The sequence below is a fragment of the Pipistrellus hanaki genome (genome assembly GCF_964339955.1).
Source record: "Pipistrellus hanaki genome assembly, chromosome: 3".
Taxonomy (NCBI): domain Eukaryota; kingdom Metazoa; phylum Chordata; class Mammalia; order Chiroptera; family Vespertilionidae; genus Pipistrellus; species Pipistrellus hanaki.
Genome location: NC_140505.1, coordinates 90,933,850 through 90,953,957, shown reverse-complemented (window position 1 = coordinate 90,953,957; position 20,108 = coordinate 90,933,850). Strand labels below are relative to the sequence as shown.

Sequence of the window (20,108 nt, the reverse complement as noted above, 5' to 3'; positions counted from 1 at the left end):
CGTCCCATGCATGGCAGCTACATCCAAAAGTTCCTCAGTGACAGAGAGGTCGGTCTTCATAGCACGTATAAAGATGGACAGCTGCGCTGTATCAGTGTTGTCTGTGCTTTCATTGATAGCAAGTGAAAAAGCGAGATAACTGCATGCCTGTTCGGCCAGCTGTGATGATAGATTTCCTGAGAGTTCTTGAACTCTATCTGCAATGGTGTTTCTTGACAAACTGACATTTTAAAAACACTGTATCTGGTCTGGGCATACTTGCTCACACACTTTTAGCATGCATTGCTTCAAAAAGGCACCCTCTGAAAAACACCTTGAAGTACGGGCAATTTCTTCAGCCACTATAAAGCTTGCTTTCACTGCAGCATCATTTTTCACTGTAGCCTTTGTAAACATTTGCTGCTGTGATTGTAGTTTGCCTTTTAGTTCTTTAACAATTTTATGCTTTTCTTCCAAAGTATATTTGCCATACTTAACATTATGTTTGGTGTCAAAATGATGACGTATATTGTACTCTTTCATCACCAACACTGTCTCATAACACAATATACACACTGGTTTGCCCTCTCTAAGCACAAACATGTATTCATTTTCCCATTTGTCATTAAATTATCTGCCTTCACCGTCAACTTTTCTTTTCCTGGACATTTTGGGATCAATATTGGCAGTAAAAGATGTAGTTTATTGGAAATCTGCGTTAGAAGAAAAAAGTTGAAAACTGCACAGGGATAGCTTGATTTGGCAGATGGAGTGGAGAAAAAAAAAGTCAGTCAATAAATGCCTGGCTGGGTACAGATAGCAGATTCTGTTGCGATTTTTATGCCTGCACTTTATGCCAGGAACTGGCAGCTTCTGCTGTGTATTTTTTATGCCCGCACTCTCACTCTCTCCTCTGCTCTGCCACCCGCACAACCACATCGGATGCCGGACTATAGGTCACGCCTCCTGAATCTCGCGTGACTTGTTATCTATGCGCATGCATAATAGATAGCAAGTACGGTGGCCGGCGAGGCGGCCTGCGAGATCCCAAGCCTCCTATGTCACCGCGCGCGTCATTGTGATGGAACGCAGCGGAGTGCAGTGATGACAGCGCGGTGCGGGCCACATTGCAAGGCCTGGTGGGCCGGATTTGGCCTGCGGGCCTTGTGTTTGACATGTGTGCCTTAGACAGTAGCTGAACTGCACCCCAAGGAAGATCCAGAAGCCAGTGTACCTAATGGTCAGTGTGAGATACCAGATTTTAACTCCTCACATCCATAAGTGACACATTCAGGAGGCGGACTCAGTGAGCACCAAAGCCCCACTGAAACAAGGCCTGAACCATAAGCATGTCTCCAGCGCAGCAGTTCTTCCATTATAGACACAGCGGATCCTCACAGCCAATTGGCCTGGAGGTCAATTCCTCCCAGTGTACCAACAGCAATTAAGGCTTAACTAAACCAAGGCATTGCACTTAGCCCACAAATGGGTGTACCAAAAGCAACCACCTTGGGTGATTGGGGAAGCTGAGCTACTGGACCTATCACACAAAGCCACTCCATCAACACAGGGAGGCAACCAAAATGCAGAGACACAGAAGCATATCACGAATGGGAGAGATGGAGGAAAGTAAACTACTAGACAACACAGAGTTCAGAATCATATTTATAAGGTTACTCGAGAATCTTCTAAAAACCGCTGAGAAACCTGAAGAGACTTTAAGGACCTTAAGGAGAACGCCAAAAAAAAAAAAAAAAAAAAAAAAAAAAAAAGAAAGAAAGAAAAATGGAAAAGGACCAGTCAGAAATTAAGCATACACTGTCTGAAGTAAAGAATATACAGAAACTCAACTGTAGATCAACATACCCCAAGAGTCAAACCAAAGATCTGGAATATGAGGAAACAAAAAAACACCCAACCAGAGAGGCAGAAAGAAGAATCCGAAAGTGTGAGGACAGTGTAAGGAACCTCTGGGATGGCTTTAAGCGTACCAACATCCGGATTTTTTGGGGTGCCAGAATAAGAGAGAGAGCAGGATGTTGAAGGCCTATTGAAAGAAATAATGACAGAAAACTTTCCCTACATGGTGAAATAAATAGACTTACAAATCCAGGAAATGCACAGAACCCCAAACAAAAGGAATCCAAAGAGGGCCACACCAAGACACATCATAATTAAAATGCCAAGGGCAAAAGACAAAGAGAGAATCTTGAAAGAAGCAAGAGAAAAAAGTTAGTTACCTACAAGGGAGTACCCATACAACTGTCAGCTGATTTCTCAATAGAAAATATGCAGGCCAGAAGGGAGTGGCAAGAAATATTCAAAGTGATGAACAGCAAGAACCTACAACCAAGATTACTCTACCCAGAAAAAGCTATCATTCAGAATTGAAGGGCAGATAAAGAGCTTCACAGACAAGAAAAAGCTTAAGAAGTTCATCACCACCAAACTAGGATAACGTGAAATGCTGAAGGGTATTCTTTAAGAAGAGAAAGAAGAAGAAAAAGGTAAAGGTAAAAACTATTAACAACAAAAAGACATCAAATACATACCTATCAACAAGTGAGTTACAAATCAAGTGAATAAAAAATCTGAAGAACAGAATGGATTGGTGAATATAATAGAATCAGGGGCATAGAAAGAGAGTGGATTGACAATCCTCAGGGGGAAAGAGATCTGAGGGGTGCAGGAAGAGATTGGACAAAAATCTTATACCTATGGATGAAGACAGTGGCAGGGGGTAAGGGCATGGGGTGGGGTGGGGAATCAGGTGGAGGGGAGTTATGGGGGAGGGGAGACACCTGTAATAATATGAACAATAAAGATTATATATTAAAAAAAAAAAAAAAAAAAGAAAGATGAAGGCAAGAAGTGATATAGGGATTTGGCAAATGCAAGGTCATGGGTGACACAGACCATGGAAAAATAGAATTGGATTACTCCTAGAGGGAGGAAAAAAGAAAACACATACTCTCTAGAATCATTATAAAAAAAAATAATAATAAAAAATTTTAAAAAAGCTCCTTCCTTTAGAAGCATAGCAAAATCCACCCCCCCACCCCCCCATATCAGGGAAGTTTCTAAGTATATGTCAAAGCCTGGGCATCACTCATTCCTAAATAGACTTGCTTCATAGCCCAGATAAGGTCAGAGGGAGTAAAGGTGGAAAAGGAGACATCAACTCATTCTGGAAGTGAAATGCCACCAATCTCTTTGCTTGAAGGTCACCCACACCACTCACCACTAGTCTTCCCCACATGATTTGTAAATATATTCCAGATAGAGCTTCACAGGAGATGGCATAATAAATATTTATTATCATTTAAATTTTAAAATAAGTTCAAAAGTCTGAGCGATAAGCTGAAATACAATAAAAAGTAATATCTGAGTGTTAGTTAGACATCTTGCTGGCATGCAATGGTTCCTTTGATGCAGGAAAAGGTCCTGTAGAAATTTCCATGTTATTACATATTGTCTCCCCTTTTCCCAGAAGACTCTAATGAAAATGAGGAGGACAAGGATACTAAGGCATAAAGGCAAAGGGACGGGGCTGAGGTCAAACTGCCAGGAGAAGCAGACAGGAATTGAACCAAGAAAATCCTGATAGTTCTACCCATAATGCTACTCACGGTACAATTCGATGGCTACTGCCCAGCAGGAGAAAAGCCAGTGTCTTCTTCCAAGTAATCATTTATGTCACATCTGTGGGGAGCAGGCTTGACATGATGCTCTGCCCTGTGATCCAGGCCAGCAAATTGGACTCACCTACAACTCCAGACACCCTCCGTCCCTCTGCCTGGAACACAGTCCTCATTACAAAGCCCAACCTTCTTTGTGGAAAACCAGCTGCACAGCCTCATCCACATCATTCACAATGTGGGATGCCTCTATAAGCCCTGGACTAAAATTAAAGTCCCGGTGCCCATGGAAGGGAGGCTCCTCTCCTCCCTGAGCACGCTCTGTGGACCCCGGGGCCTTGGGACTGTATACACCAGTGCACACCAGGATGGAGGCACAGCTCTGGGTTGCTGAGGGTCGCTGCTTCAACAGACCACTGGCCCCCAGCTTCTCTGCCCGCTCATGCTTCGCCATCTGCAGGTACTGGTTGAACAGGTTGGCACCGTAGACATCAGACATAGGATTATCACTGGTAGGGGCAACCATACCGGAAAAGAAAAGAGGAGAAAACCGAAGTTCAGTGTGGTAAGGCGCAGAGAGCAGAGGACAATTATGGGGCAAGGAGTGTGCATTAAACATAGGGAAACAAGGTGGATGAGAGGGGAAGGAAAAGTTGAGGTGATGGATAGAGCTTACCCTACAGCATAGAGCTTCTGGATGGGGGCAGCCCAACCCCGCCTCTCCGCCTGCCGCCTGATCAGTTCTTCTGCATACTGATAAGTGAGGATGCTGGGTTTGCCCATCAGGCCCTTGTATCTCAGCTCTTTGCCTGTCACTTTGCGGTAAATGGTTTCCAAGCACAGCAGAAACGTGCCATGGCCAAACCTACCAGAGAAGACAGCCCAACAGATCAGTCTTCGCTCCCTGGACTCTCCAGGCCACCTGCCATTCTCTGAGCAGTACCCTATCACTCATCCAGTGGTGACAGGTCAAAATAAAATTACTTCTAATAAGAATTACATTTATGACCTGCTATTATCTAATAACATTTATTGAGAACTGTTCTAACACTGGAGATACAAATCACATTTAATTCTCAGAAAAACTCTATGAGATCATTGTTCTCATTTTACAACTGAGACATAAAGAGATTAAGTAACTTGCCCAAGGTGGTAGAACTAGGATTTTACCCCAGGAATTAGGATTCCAGAAAGTTTAATTTTTGCTTTAGAATTGTGGCAGACCACTGGTTGCCATTCTCCCCTTCTTTCTCGGTGCCAATTTTTACTAAGCATAGTGCTACCAAGTGTAAAAACTATATTCCTTTCCTCCTCTGCAACAGGGTGTGTGGCCATGCGAATGCACTATAACCAGAGTCAATGAAATTAGAAATGCTGGGCTAACCATATAGGAAATATTCTTAAATTGGGGAGGTGATGCTCTTCTCTACCTTCCCCTGTTCCTTTCTGCCTGGAATGCTGATATGACAGTTGAAGTTCAGGCAGCCATTTGGGATTATGTAATAAAGGGCTAAGGATTGCACAGCAAGAAGATAGAGGTACCTCTGTTCCTGACAGGTAGAGCTTTCATACAAGACTTGGACAGCCTACCCTAGACTTATTTTACATGAGAAAGAAATTTTTATCTCCTTTAAAATACTTTTGTTTTGGGTTTTAATCCCTTGCCGCTAAACCAAATCTCAACTGATACTGCACAAGATATAGAAGTTATATTTGTGTCATTTATTTATGTAGTAAGTTATATTTTCAAATTATTAAATAAAAGATTAATTTAAAATTTGGTTTGTAAATTGAAATCTTCCCCTTACTATTCAGTTCACAGCCTATTTAACCAACCCCCTTTACCTAGTGTCAGCATACCCTAATTTTGGAAGAATAACTCAGAAAAAAAGAATACCTAACCTCAAACTATAGGAAAATACTTAAAAAGTAACAAGAGACATTGTAATCCCCATCTCTTATGGGCTATTGAATGGCATGACTTGAGGCAGTGTTGGGCCCTGCTACCCTATTGATGGATTACACTCCCAGCTTACTGAAAGTCATGGGGAGGGGAGAAAACTCTAGTCTAAGCATGTCAAACCTGTGGCTTATAGGCCCACACGGCCCACAATGAATATTTTTGTGACCCAGCCAATATAATGGTATGCAAGAAACGTTTTAATAAAAATTTCATAACTTAATTTTTACAATATTCTGTTACACATAATCTATATATATAAAAGGCTAATATGCTAAGTGTCCCTCCAACTGTCTAATCAGTCATTATGACTTGTACTGACCACCAGGGGGCAGACACTCAATGCAGAAACTACTGTGATGAGCACTTGCCATTTATAGAGAAACAGCAACATGGACCTGGCACCAACAAAGCAACACTCAGCTTTTCCCAAGTGGGACACAGGCCCTGCCACCACTCCAGAGCAACAGTCCACCAAATTGCAGCCGAAGCTGCTGAAACACCATGGTGCAAACCCAGCCCAGCCCAGAAACGGTGGCTGTGGACACCAGGTAATGACATCACATAGTAATGCCCAGCTTCCTCTCTCTGTATAATAAAAGTATTTATTGCTGACACTAGGTGAAGGGGTTTTGGTTATATAGGCTATGAACTGAATAGTAAGGGGAAGATTTCAATTTACAAACCATCCTATATAATAAAATTTTTACTATATAGGGACAGGAAGCCGGTCATTACAATTTGCATATAGTAAAAGCATAAAATGCAAATTGACTGAATAGCCAAACAGCAGAACAATCATCTGGACAACCATCCTAGACCACGCTATGACACCCACTGGCACCAGGCCAGCCAAGGCAGGTACAATACAGTTCGTCGGGGGCCCGGCCATCCCATGATCACCCTGCAGAGGAAGGCCCAGGCCACTGACTGCAGGCTGCAGCAGGTGGGTGGGGCCTCCCTCTGTGAGGGAAGCCCAGGTCCCGGGTGCTGGAGGGAAGCCAGAGCCAGCAGCAGGGGGAAGGAAGGCCTACTCTTGCATGAATTTCATGCATCGGGCCTGTAGTCCATATCTATATCTATATCTATATCTATATCTATATCTATATCTATATCTATATCTATATCTATATCTATCTATATGGCTAATATGCTAAGTGTCTGTCTGGTTAATGACATCACATAGCAATGCCCGGCTTCCTCTCCCTAATGACAACTAGCCTCCTTGGAGTTTCTTTAGCCCAGAACACCACTTGCTTTAGAGCAGGTGCAAACATTTCACACTTTAATCAAATGTCTGCAAAGCATTTTCCCATGCCTCATCTCATTGGATCGTCGCAGAAGACCTGGAATAGGTAGATAGGAGACTCCATGGAATCCTATTGTCTTTTCATTAGCTGGAAAATGCAGATTCAGAAACTTGATCTGACTGAAAAGAAGAAATGGTGGAACTTGAAAATGACTTCAGGTTTTCTCACTGCACAGAATATAATCAAACACTGCTGCAGTTAAATATTTTACCCTTTGTTCTCCCTGGATGATGTACAATAAAAATCTGCTTCATGTTGGTATTTACTGCTGTGCTGCTAACAATTACCTGAAAGAGAAGTTGGGGTGCTTCACTGGGCTGGGAAAAGTTTAGCTATGTACATCAAAAAGCAGGTCTAACTAAGCAAGTTTTATATATATCATTGGCGCCATGTGTTTCTATCTGTCATTGTCAATCATAAATTTGGTTGACACTTCTATTATAAAGAAAGGGCAAATAGTGATATTAAAATATTTCTTCTAATTAATTTACTTTCAATGTGCATGAATTCTTGCCCTAGTTATTAATAACAAACTACAACGCTTGCTTATGACTGATTACTATAATAGTGTTGCATTCATTTCCCTTATGAGCCTTATATACAGGCACACCATTTCTCTCCACTGATACTAGCAGTGAATATTTTATTATTTTTTAATTTTTTAATTTAATTTTATTTTATTTTAGCAGTGAATATTTTAGCAGCCAATTGCCATGCCATTAGTCTTGGACTGACTTGTTTGGTGTGCACAAAGGAAATATTTCCCTTTTGGAGAACGAGAAAAATAGATTTGCATTACACTTACTAATTTGTGCAGCTATTCAGTGTCTGGTAAGTTAATGCTCAAGAAAAAATATGAATTTTTATTAAAATGTTCTAATATTTTATGTTAACAATTACTCATTTATTTCAGCCCTTTGTATTCAGCATGATTCTATTGAAATAAACCTATGTTTCTATGAAAATTGAAGTTTTTGTTTTTTTGCCACCCATATAAACTTAAATCTTATTTGGCTTGTGTTAGTCTTTGAGTTTGACATGCTTGCTCTAGACTTTGGCTTTGCAGATAAGAGCAGCTAAACAGTACACAGTGAACATCAGCTGTAAGGCACATCCAGGGCCAGAAAAAGGGCTGCCTATATTGTGCTCAAACTCAGAAAAGGACAGGACAGGTGAGCTCTACACAATTGTGCAGAGTGTGTAAGCCTGTCCACTACCTGAGTGCCTTTGAGAAAGTCACTTATCCACTGGGTCTGTTCCCTTGTATATACAAACATCAGAGCAATTATTTCTTTCCCCTGCTCTTATGTTTTAAGGGCAAAAGGAAACAAATAATTGAACTAATCAATGATACAGGGTGAAGGCAAAGAAAGAAGAGCGGTTGAATAATTTGCATTGATATACCTCAGAAACTGACCATTTGGATTCCTCTAATCAAAAAGGATTTATTCTGTTAAGATTCTGAAGGCAAGGATTGTTTGTTAAAAATCATCTCAATACATCTACAGTGCTCAGTAAGCTGCAGTATCAAGTGGCAGTGGAAAACTAACTGTCAGTAGGACTCCTCAAGCAATAGCTGGAAATGGTCCACCAGGGTCAAGGTCAGGGACTATATCCTCACCTGGGCATCTTGGCTTCAGCCATCCAAAGAAGATCCATATTACTGGCCAGGACAGGGAGATGGGGATAAGGGGCCGTCGCCAGACCCGTCCCAGGGTTCCCATTGCTGAGAAGGACATCCATGATCAGCTGCAGGCTTGTTTCCCAGCGTACTGGCTCCCCAAGGAGGAGTACTCCTTTAAAGAGCAAAGACATAGGATAAGAGTGCAGAGCACTTAGCCTGCCCTTTGTGGCGGATGGGAGGAAGGCCCTCAGAAAACCAGCTGAGTCCACCCAACCACAGCTCTTCCCCCAACAGTACACTCACCCAGGCAAGGGCATGGTTCCCTGAAAGAGCCACTCACCTATTCACCCAAGGTGAACAAAACCCAGGGCCCAGGAAGGCACCTTCTAAGGGCTCATACTGTTATTGTGTCTACCACATTCACATAAGTTAAAAACAAGACAAACAACAGTGAGTCTCGGGTCCACTTCCTCCTGCTGATATTCTTCCCACCACCCTACCCATAGGTACTTGGCAAAATTGCTCACTTTCCTCAGCCACTTATCTCTGAGCCCCAGGGAGTCAATAACCCTAACAGCTAGGAGAGCTGGATGCAGAGTGATAGAGACCTGAAATCTAAGGCTAACTGTGCCAACTTTCCTGATTGTGGGCAAGTTATTTACCTTCTCTAAGCCTCAACTTCTTCAACTATAACAACACCTACTATAATATTATTATGAGAATAAAAATGATATATAATAAATAAAGCACTTAACCTGTGATGGACACATGGTACTCAACAATTGAAAGTTGTGATATCAGCTAACAGTCCAGTGAACTGAATCACTGCCCCCTGAAAAACTGTTGTGGAAGCTATTGGATGTATTTTAATCATTAAAATGACTGATACCTAGTGGTGAGGATTGTGGGAGGGGGGCCAGGTATGCTAGATACTCAATACAGTTCTGTTCATTCAAAAACTGCCTATGTCTATAACCATTTGAGTGTCCCAGCTGGTATTCATGTAGGGAACAACCTGTTTATAATTAATGAACCTAAACCCTAATTCCATGTAAACACAAAGTATTTTTTGGTAGTTTTCATAAACAATGATTTAAAAAAAAAAAAAAAAAAAAGTAACTATTACATAAGTCAAGAGAAGGCTGTACTTTTCTTTTTTCAAAATGTTACCAAGTTTAGTCCCTATTTTGCAAAATCACTTCACCAATGATGATACTGCCCCTAATTTCTGAGTCACCAATAAAATACACCTATATCATACCTATAAACATATAACAGTCTATATTTGTAGCTGTAACATTCATGGTGATTCTATTTTTAGTTCAATCATCTTACTACTTCATTATGTCTTTTTGGAAAATTACTACATATTGAAGTACATATTACCTTTATATTTTCCCTTCATTTCTCCCTATTACAATTATATTAAACTAATTAATTGTAACATATGTGTATAGGAAGATATATTATCTATGAATTTAATTTAGTAAACATTTTTGTTATACAAGGAGAGAACTGGGTTTAATGAGGCTAAGGAACACTGGACTAAATTACCCGTAGGTACCTTTCTACTCTAAGATTTTCTAAGCTTATGATTCTTCCAGAATAAAAAGGCAAATGATATAAAGAAGGAAATATTAACAACAAATATTTCACAGGTAGTGAGTGGCAGATCCAAGACTAGAACCCAGGTGATCTAATGCTCAATGCTCCCTGACTACAATAGTTTGGAGGGCTTGAAAGGAGAAAGAACAACCCAGCCCCATGCCCACACCAGGGGAGGACCTCATTACCTTCAATAGCGGGGAAGTCATTCCTTGGAAGGGGCTGCCAAAAGACAAAGAACAAGCCCATCAATGCAATGATTACTTTCCACTACAGGACAATCACACGCTGGTTTCTAAGGGTGGGTGGGAGGAAAGTCTCATTCTAGATAGGATTGAAGACCACCTCATGATGTAGCCCAAGCAGAGGAGAAGCAAATAGGACTGAGGGAGAAGATTCATGAAGAAAGGTGAAGAGAGAAGAACCAGGCTGGTCAAAAAACAAGTCGAGGGTACCACATAAACTAGTAAAGGTCAGCTAGGAGAAAAGGTTGATCACCTGCTTTTTCCTGCAAGGACAGGAAGCAAGATATGGGCCAAGGAAGGTGAGCCTTTGGAGAAAAAAGAGATCTTTGGGGGTATGATGGACTATTTCTCTTGCTATCGGATTAGAAAGCAGAAGCTTTCTTGTAACCAATGCTTCCATTCCTTCCCCAGACTATTACAATGACCTGGAGTAAGTCACTTCCCCTGAGGCTCAGTCTCTGAACTGTTCTAAGATCTTTTCCAACTCTGATATTCTGGTTTTCCACATAATTTGCATGGCTCTAGAAAAAAGCTCTCAAATGCAATAAAGTGCTCTATTTTAATTAGAAGACTCTGGGATTAGGAGAGAAGCTATATAAATGAATAAAAGTAAGCTTATCTGTTTATAACATTTCATCACATTTTGATAGTAGTCACACTTATAATATAGGCTATATGATATAAATATATAGAGTTGACATAAAAAACAGGGCCAGGGGCAGTCACACACTACAGAGGTTCAATAAGAGACCCTGTGACTACTGATCAGAAAAGATAAATATGAGCTGAACCCAAAGAGAACACAGCAGACACTCAGAACTGCCAGTTATTTTTATAAACAAGCTGCTTTTCACAAGGAAACTGTCTCAGGATAAAGCAGAACAGTGAAGAATTTAACAAAGGTTAAATTTATGATTCTCCATAAATTTAATGATTCTCCCAGACAATACTGGGAAAGCTACTAAAATACAAAGCTACCAACTAGAGATGTTGGGGCTCTATAAAAGGGTTCTCAGCTAATCACAAACAATGCAGAAAGAGAAGCCCTTAGTAGTTTGTGGCTCCTCTGAGCCATTCTGGATATGTGGAGGGCAAATCCTTGGTCAGATGTGTCTCTCCAAGAAGGCAATTTGGGAAACATGGACAAGCTGTAGCTCTAACAGTGAAGGGTTACAAGAGAAGCCATGAAGGAACAAGAGGACATAATTAAACACAGATGTATTCTTTTTTTTTTTTTTTTAATATATTTTATTGATTTTGTACGGAGAGGAAGGGAGGGAGATAGAGAGTTAGAAACATCAATGAGAGAGTTAGAAACATCAGCTGCCTCTTGCACACCCCCTACTGGGGATATGCCCACAACCAAGGTACATGCCCTTGACTGGAATCGAACCCGGGACCTTTCAGTCCCCAAGCCGACACTCTATCCATTGAGCCAAACCAGTTTCGGCCCCCAGATGTATTCTTATTACCGTGGTCTTTGGCCGCCGTTGGAGATCCACCATGTCAAGCACAGGGAAGGCCATCCGCAGCTCATCCACAGTAACCACATTCTTGAAGCCCAGTCTAGAGCAAGGTCAGGAAAACAAAGCTGGGCAGTTCTGGGGAAAAAAATATCTTTAAAGGAAGGGAAACCAACCCAATCCTGGTCAAACTAGTCTACCCAATCCCAAGACAAGAGTAAACCAATGAGCCCAGCAGGGCCAATACCAATCCTAAAAATGCTGACAGGCAGTCCATGAGTGCATAGGCAGAGTGGGGCTGTGTTCCTCCAAGCAATATACCACTGGAGACTGGACACATTCTAGGTGCCAGATCCTATACTGGGCAGCACTAGGGCACAAGGCATATAAGAAACTCTGTCCTCAAGGAGCTCACCACCTTCCCAAAACCCATCACACGAGAGCACTGTCACTATATACCAAGAAGTTCAGAAAAGGAGACTACTCAGTGGCCTTAATGGTATGTAAGAAATGTTTTTGGTTGTTTTTTTTTTAATTGATTTTTTTACAGAGAGAAAGGGAAAGGGATAGAGAGTTAGAAATATTGATGAGAGAGAAACATCGGTCAGCTGTATCCTGCACACCTCCTATTGGGGATGTGCCCACAAACAAGGCACATGCTTTTGACCAGAATCAAACCGGGGACCCTTGAGTCTGCAGGCCGACACTCTATCCACTGAGCCAAACCGGTTAGGGCAAGAAATATTTTAATAAAAATTTTATAACTTAATTTTTACAATATCCTGTTATACATAATTATTAATAACGAACTACAACGTTTGCTAACGAACTACAACTTTTGCTTATGACTATAATCGTGTTGCATTCATTTCCCTTATATACCTCACACACAGGCTCACCATTTCTCTCCACTAATACTAGCAATTGCCATGCCATTAGTCTTGGACTGACTTGTTTGGTGTGCGCAACTGGAAAAAGTTCATCTTCAGAGAACAAGAAATATAGACTTATTTGCATTACACTTATTAATTTGTGCAGCTATTCAGTGTCTGATATGTTAATGCTCAAGAAAAAATATTTTTATTAAAATGATCTAATATTTTATGTTAACAATTACTCATTTATTTCAGCCCTTTGTATTCAGCATGTCTCTACAGAACTAAACCTATATTTCCATGAAAACTGAAGCGTTTTGGTTTTTTCAGCCCACATAAACTTAAACCTTACTTATTTGGCCTGTGTTAGCCTTTGAGTTTAACATGCTTGGTCTAGAGCAGTGGTCACCAACTTATTGGACCTCACAGGCCACCTGTTGGCAACCGCTACTCCAAAGATTTCCTTAAACCAGTTGTCGCCAACCTTTTGGACCTCATGGAACACCAGTTGGCGAATGCTGGTCTAGAGAAGTTATGTTTGAGCTGAAGCTTTAAGATGAATTGGATTCCAACAGCATGGGGAGGCCATGGGAGAGGTAAGCCAGCTCAGCTTTAGCTCTCCAAGACCTGCTTCCATTTTTCTATCTTTAATTCCCACTTGTAACCTTAACTGTCCATAATTTCAGATTATTCTCAAAATGAATTTTCCAAAAATGATGCTTCCATCAGATCACCCCATCAGTAATAAACCTGGAGACTCTCCACTGTCCTCATAATTAATTCAGTTACTTCCTGCATTTACTTCTGCAGTTTTCTACACCCAGTACCACCCTCCTTATCCTTATCTCCCACCTTGTCTCATTACAATCTTCTGCTTCATGGATCCTCACCATCCCTTCTCTTTCTAGCCTCCTAACTGCCTCTGCATGGGAAACCTGAAACCTCTCCTGTGTCACAGCCTTGCTACTCCATGAAACCATAAGTAATTTCTGCTCTAAGGATGTTCCTGTTCCCCTAACACTTGTGACACCCAGAACCACCTATACTACTCTTTTAAGTTCTTTAATCTCATGCCATCTGAAACATTCCTTTATTATATATGGTGCCTCAAGTATGGGCCCTTCAATTAATTCAAAATTCCATGGTGCTTCTCCTGGCTCCTTCTCCCTTAAACCCTACTGCATAGTGCTGGCACACCAGAAGTGCTGGACAGAGTCTGCAGGAGCAAATAAATAAGCTGCTTGAGAGCAAGGGCAATCTTCTGCCTTTTGAATAATCACAACACCCAAAGGAGGAATTCATTGTAGATACTTAATTAACATTGCAGATAAGTTGACTGAGCACCATGAAGAACAGCCCTAGAGCAATGATTCTCAAACCTAATTACAGAATCACCTAGTTTCATTTTTTAAAATAAAGACTTGATTATTTTTCCCAGAAATCTGTATTTTTAGCTCCCCAAAAGGTAATGATTCAGTAGTCTGGCTTTTGGAAACCACCAGCCTACTGACCACACCTGAGGGCTGTTCTCTTCCCTCAAGAGCCCACCACCCCCCAATGAGGCCTGGCACCCTGCATCCAGCATGCCTTATGATGGTGCCCCCTCAGCTATGGGAGAAAAGTCCCCAGTCCTGCCCATTTCTCTTCAACCAGAGTGAGAAGCACCAAAAGGATACATTTGGGCATTTTCCACCAGAGGTCCCTGCCCAGACACTATCATCCGCTTTCCATGATATTGTGAGAAAAGCTTCATGGGACTGTGAGAAAGAATAACTTGATCTGGCTCCACCTGTAGGGACAGCCAAGAGACAGGAGAGAAGAGTTGAGGGGTAATAATGGGAGATAAATGGCAGCTTCTTTCACCTAGGAAGAAAGGAAAAAAAACACTGCCCAGATTAAAAAAAAAAAAAAAAAAGTGGGGGGGGGGGGGAAAGAGGGCTTCCTAGCTCCTGGCTCTTGCCACACAAAACAAGCAAGCAGTACCCTGTCCCATGAGGCTCAGGAGTAGTGTTGGCCTGAGCACTAAAGGATATTGGGTTTGATTCTCAATCATAGGCATGTACCTGGATGCAGGTTTGATCCCCAGGCCAAGTGGTTAGAGTGTGTTTCTCTCTCCCTTTATCCCTCCCTCCCCCACCTTCTCTTCCATTCTCTCTAAAATCAATGGAAAAAAATATTCTCAGGTGAGGATTAACAAACAAACAAACAAAAAGTAAGCAGGACATGCCATCAGTGATGGGTTCTCATACCAATCCTGTCCTGCTCAACTTCCCTTTGAAAAGCACAGTTAGTGTGCATGCTTTGTCAATGTCATAGAGCTATGCTTCTAACTTTGATTTTCAGTTCTTAGTTCTACTTGAAGACTTAGCCTTTTAACATTTAAACTAATTACAACAAAACATTCTCAGAATGTTTTTGAAACCCTCTCTGAAAACCACAGAAGGGAAACAGTTTTATGTCTTCACTCCCTGCATTCATCCTCAAACAGGATCACCCCATCATCAATCAGCCACTTTACTTTCTTGGTTCCATGTACTTTTCCCCAAAACTACAAACACCCTCAACAAAGAATGAGTGTGTCAATATGAGATACATGTGCAGTTGAAAGTGGGTGAAGAGGGACTGCTTTTGGGGACAGTACTTATTTACATGTGTGCATCTTATTTATGAGAAATAAGGGCCGTTACTTCAGAGTCCCACTTGGCATACAGAGATTTAGAAAAATGTGACCTTCACCCTGACTAGTATAGCTCAGTTGGTTGAGTGTCGTCTCATGCACCAAGAGATTGCTGGTTTGATTCCTTGTCAGGGCACATGTCCAGGGTTCTGTGCTCAACCTCCAGTAGGGAGCATGTAGGAGGCAGCCAATTGATGGTTCTCTCTCATTGATGTTTCTCTCTTTTCTTCCCCCCCACCCCCCTCAAATCAATGTAAACATTAAAAAAAAAGAAAAATGTGACCCTTACTTTCTAGGGGCTGATAGTTCGAAAGAGACAACCCTGATACCCAGAAGAAATGAATATAAAAACTATAGGCTGAACTACCAACTCCATGGGCAGGATTTTGTACTTAACATGTATGTATATATAAAAAATTACCCTGTTGATGAGGCTCTACTTATGAGGCTGGGCTTAAACTTCAAGTTATTTTTCAAGCAGGGTTTGTACTGAACTAACTGGCCATGCCCTCAGGCTTATCAATACTATTCTGCACCCCAAGGAAAAAGGCTTAGTCAGAAAAAGCCTTAGTCAGAACCAGGCCCTTGAGTCTCCAGCTGCCTCCTTACCTTAAAGCCCAGCAGAGCTGACAGCTCCTGGGCTTTGCCATGCTGTAAAATGTTCCCAGCATTCGTGACAAAGACCACAGGCACACGCAGCTTCCCCTGAGCATTCACCAGCCTGCGGAAGGCTTTCAGAGCAGCAGGGATCACTCTATGGCCCCGTACCAGCACTCCATCGATGTCCAACAGGAACCCAAAGGTAGGCTGGCTCTGCAGAGGAGAGAAAAGAGCCGTCAATGCCTAAGTCAAGAGGCATAGAGGAGGAAGGAAAAGACCCTTAAAAAGAATGACTGGGGCCCAGCCTGCATGATTCAGTGGTTGAACCTCAAACTATAAACCAGGAGGTTAAGGTTGGATTCCTGGTCAGGTCACATGCCCTAGTTGGGGGCTCCATCCCCAGTGTGGGGTGTGCAGGAAGCAACTGATTAATGATTCTCTCTCATCACTGATGTTTCTCTTTCTCTCTCTCCCCCTCATTCTTCCTCTCCGAAATCAATAAAAATATATTTTAAAAAGAAAAAAAAGAGGGACTTGGTGCTCTCCCTCCAGGGAGCATGGCCATGCCTTTCCCTTTCCCCTACCCATTCCAGCCCCAGGCATGTTACCATCAGCTTCCTCACTCTCAAGCTCAAAGAGCCTTCCTTTACCTCCATAACTTGTTTGCTAAGCTTGTTTCTTGTACAAATTGCTTCTTCTACCTTTGTAATTTGCCCAATAAAAGCTCTTAAAAAAAAAAAAAAAAAAAAGAGGAACTCCACATTATTCTCAAGTTGCCCAGGGCCTAAAACATAAAATGAGAACATGGGATTTCTGATAGAGCAAGCCCATCAATACTAAAGAATTGGTCCTTTTTCATGTATGTTTAAACACATAACTATTTTGCTAAAAATTATTTTTCCAACCCGGCTGGTGTGTTTCAGTGGTTGAGCATTGACCTATGAATTAGGTCACAGTTTGATTGCCACTTGGGGCACATTATCAGGGTTTAGTGCTCTATCCTGTGTGGGACGTGCAGGAAGGAGTAGATCAATGGTTCTCTCTCATCATTGATGTTTCTATCTCTCCCTTCTCCCTTCCTCTGGGAAATCAATAAAAATATATTTTAAAAATGTTTCCATAACTAATATAAAGAATTTTAAATTACAAACTAGAAATTCAAAACATAATCCCTGCACTTTATTTTAAAATATATTTTTTATTGATTTCATAGAGAGACAGAAAAATCAATGATGAGAGAGAATCATTGATTGGCTATCTCCTGCATGCCCCTACTGAGGAGCGTGTGCCTGACTGACATGACTGGGAATCGAACTGTGACCTCCTAGTTCATAGGTCTACAATCAACCACTGAGCCACACCAGGTGGGCAATCTCTGCACTTTAACACAATCAATTAATATTTTGTTTTTATTTTATTTACTTTCAATCTTAACCTAAAGACATGCTTAGAAAGAGGGAGGGATGGAAAGAGAAACATCGACCTGTTGCCTTCCATCCATGCCCCAACTGGGAATTGAATCTGCAACCAAGGTATGAGCCCTGGTAGGGACTGGAATCAGCAACTTTTCAGTGCACAGGGCAAAGCTCCAACCAACTGAACCATTATGGCCAGGAAAATATTTTCTTTTTGTCTACTTTATCTATTCTTATTTGTAATATAGCTACAACTATACTTTATATGTGTAATTTTTCATCTTGTCTTTTTTGCTTGACATACAAGCATTTTTACCTGTTATAATAGTATTCATAACCATCTTTAAAATCTTTTATTTTTATTTTTGTATTAAGTTATTATATGTGTACATATCTTACCATTAACCCCCCCACCTCATCCCATACATGCCCTCACACCCCAAAGTTTTGAGTCCAATGGTTATGCTTATATGCATAAATATAAGCCCTTGGGTTGATCTTTTATCCACCCACCTCTCCCTAACCTTCCCACTGTAATTTAACAGTCTGTTTGATGCCTTACTATCTCTGTAACTATCATTTTGTTCATCAGTTTATAATGTTCTTTATTTTCCATAGATGAGTGAGATCACCCAGTATTTCTCTTTCATTGACTGACTTATTTTACTTAGCACAATGTTCTCAATTCGATCCAGATTTCTGCAAATGTTAAGAATTTCTTCTTTTTTATGGCAGCATAGTATTCCATTGTGTAGATGTACCAAAGTTTTCTGACCCAGTCATCTGCTGACGAGCACCTAGGCTGTTTCCAAATCCTAGTCATTGTAAATTGTGCTGTTATGAACATAGAGGTGCATATATGCTTTCTGATTGGTGTTTCTAGTTTCTTGGGATATATTCCTAGGAGTGGGATCACTGGGTCAAATGGGAGTTCCATTTTCAGTTTCTTGAGGAAACTCCACACTGTTCTCCACAGTGACTGCACCAGTCTGCATTCCCAAGAATAGTGCATGAGTGTTCCTTTTCCTCCGCATCCTCGCCAACATTTGTAGTTCGTTGATTTCTTGATGATAGCCATTCTGAAAGGTGTGAGATGGTATCGCATTGTCATTGTGATTTGCATCTCTCAGATAATTAGTGACTTTGAGCATGTTTTCATGTGCCTCTTGGCGTTCCTTCTGTCTTGTTTTGAAAAGATTATATTTAGGTCCGTTGGCCATTTTTTTTTTATTGGATCATTTATCTTCCTTTTATTAAGTTGTATAAACTGCCTGTAGATTAAACCTTTATCAGTGATGACATTTGCAAATATGTTCTCCCATACATTGGGCTTCCTTGTTTCATTCGTGGTTTCTTTTGCTGTAAAAAAGCTTTTTATTTTGATGTAGTCCCATTTGTTTATTTTCCCTAGGGGCAGTATCAGTGAAGAAGTTCTTTCGGCATATGTTTGAGATTTTGCTGCCTGTGGATGCCTCTAGTATTTTTATGGTCTCACATCTTATGTTTAAGTCCTGTATACATTTTGAGTATATTTTGTGTATGGTGTAAGTTGGTGATCTAGTTTCATTTTTTTTTTTCTTTACATTATCTGTCCAATTTTCCCAACACCATTTGTTGAACAGACTGTCTTGACTCCATTGTATATTCATGTCACCTTTGTCAAATATTAATTGAGCATAGTGGTTTGGGTCTATGTCTGGATTCTCTATTCTATTCCATTCATCTATATGTCTCTTTTTGTGCCAGTACCAGGCTGTTTTGAGAACAGTGGCTTTGTAATACAGCTTGAAATCTGGTATTGAGACCCCTCCTATTTTATTCTTCTTTCTCAGGATTGCTGAAGCTATATGGGGGTCTTTTTTTATTCCAGATGAATTTTTGGAGAGTTTTTTCTAGGTCTGTGAAGTATGCCATTTGTATTTTAATGGGGAGGGCATTGAATCTATATTGCTTTGGGTAGTATGGACATTTTAATGATGTTGATTCTACCAATCCATGAAAATGGTATGTCCTGCTGAAACTGGTTTGGCTCAGTGATAGAGCGTCGGTCTGCAGACTGAAAGGTCCCGGGTTCGATTCTGGTCAAGAGCATGTACATTGGTTGAGGGCACATCCCCGGTAGGGTGTGTGCAAGAGGCAGCTGGTCGATGTTTCTCTCTCATTGACGTTTCTAGCTATCTCTCTCCCTTCCTCTCTGTAAAAAATCAATAAAATATATTTTAAAAAAAAGAAAGAAAGAAAGAAAATGGTATGTCCTTTCATCTGTTTATGTCTTCTTCTCTATCTTTTTTCAGTGTCCTGTAGTTTTCCACATATAGGTCTTTTACCTTCTTAGTTAAGTTTATTCCTAGGTATCATAATTTTTTTGGTGTGATGGTAAATTGGATTGCTTTTTTAGTCTCTCTTTCTATAAGTTCACTATTGGTGTATAGAAAGGCCATAGATTCTTGGCATTAATTTTGTATCCTGCTAAATCTCCAAATTCAATTATTATATCTATTAGATTTTGATGGAGTGTTTCAGATTTTTATGTACAATATCATGTCATCTGCAAATAAGGACAGCTTTTCTTCTTTTTTTCCAATTTGGATGTCTTTTATTTCTTCTTCTTGTATATTTGCAATGGCTAGTTCTAGTACTATGTCAAACAGGAGCGGTGAGAGTGGGCATCCCTGTCTTGTTCCTGTGCGTAGGGGAAATGGTTTTAGTTTTTGCCC

The 20,108-nt window shown here is 40.9% G+C and overlaps 1 protein-coding gene across 1 annotated transcript in view; it reads right to left on the bottom strand.

Annotated features, from left to right (window-relative positions):
* Window positions 1–3,276: 3,276 nt before the first annotated feature.
* HDHD5 (haloacid dehalogenase like hydrolase domain containing 5) overlaps window positions 3,277–20,108 on the bottom strand; it is a 31,946-nt gene continuing 15,114 nt past the window's right edge. The window contains exons 2-8 of the mRNA XM_084879576.1: window positions 15,986–16,189; window positions 14,376–14,488; window positions 11,834–11,927; window positions 10,305–10,338; window positions 8,509–8,683; window positions 4,294–4,482; window positions 3,277–4,126 (exon numbers count right to left, since the gene is read on the bottom strand). Coding sequence (XP_084735702.1) covers window positions 3,793–4,126; window positions 4,294–4,482; window positions 8,509–8,683; window positions 10,305–10,338; window positions 11,834–11,927; window positions 14,376–14,488; window positions 15,986–16,189 — 1,143 coding nt within the window. The 3' untranslated portion in view covers window positions 3,277–3,792. The remainder of the gene's footprint in view (window positions 4,127–4,293; window positions 4,483–8,508; window positions 8,684–10,304; window positions 10,339–11,833; window positions 11,928–14,375; window positions 14,489–15,985; window positions 16,190–20,108) is intronic.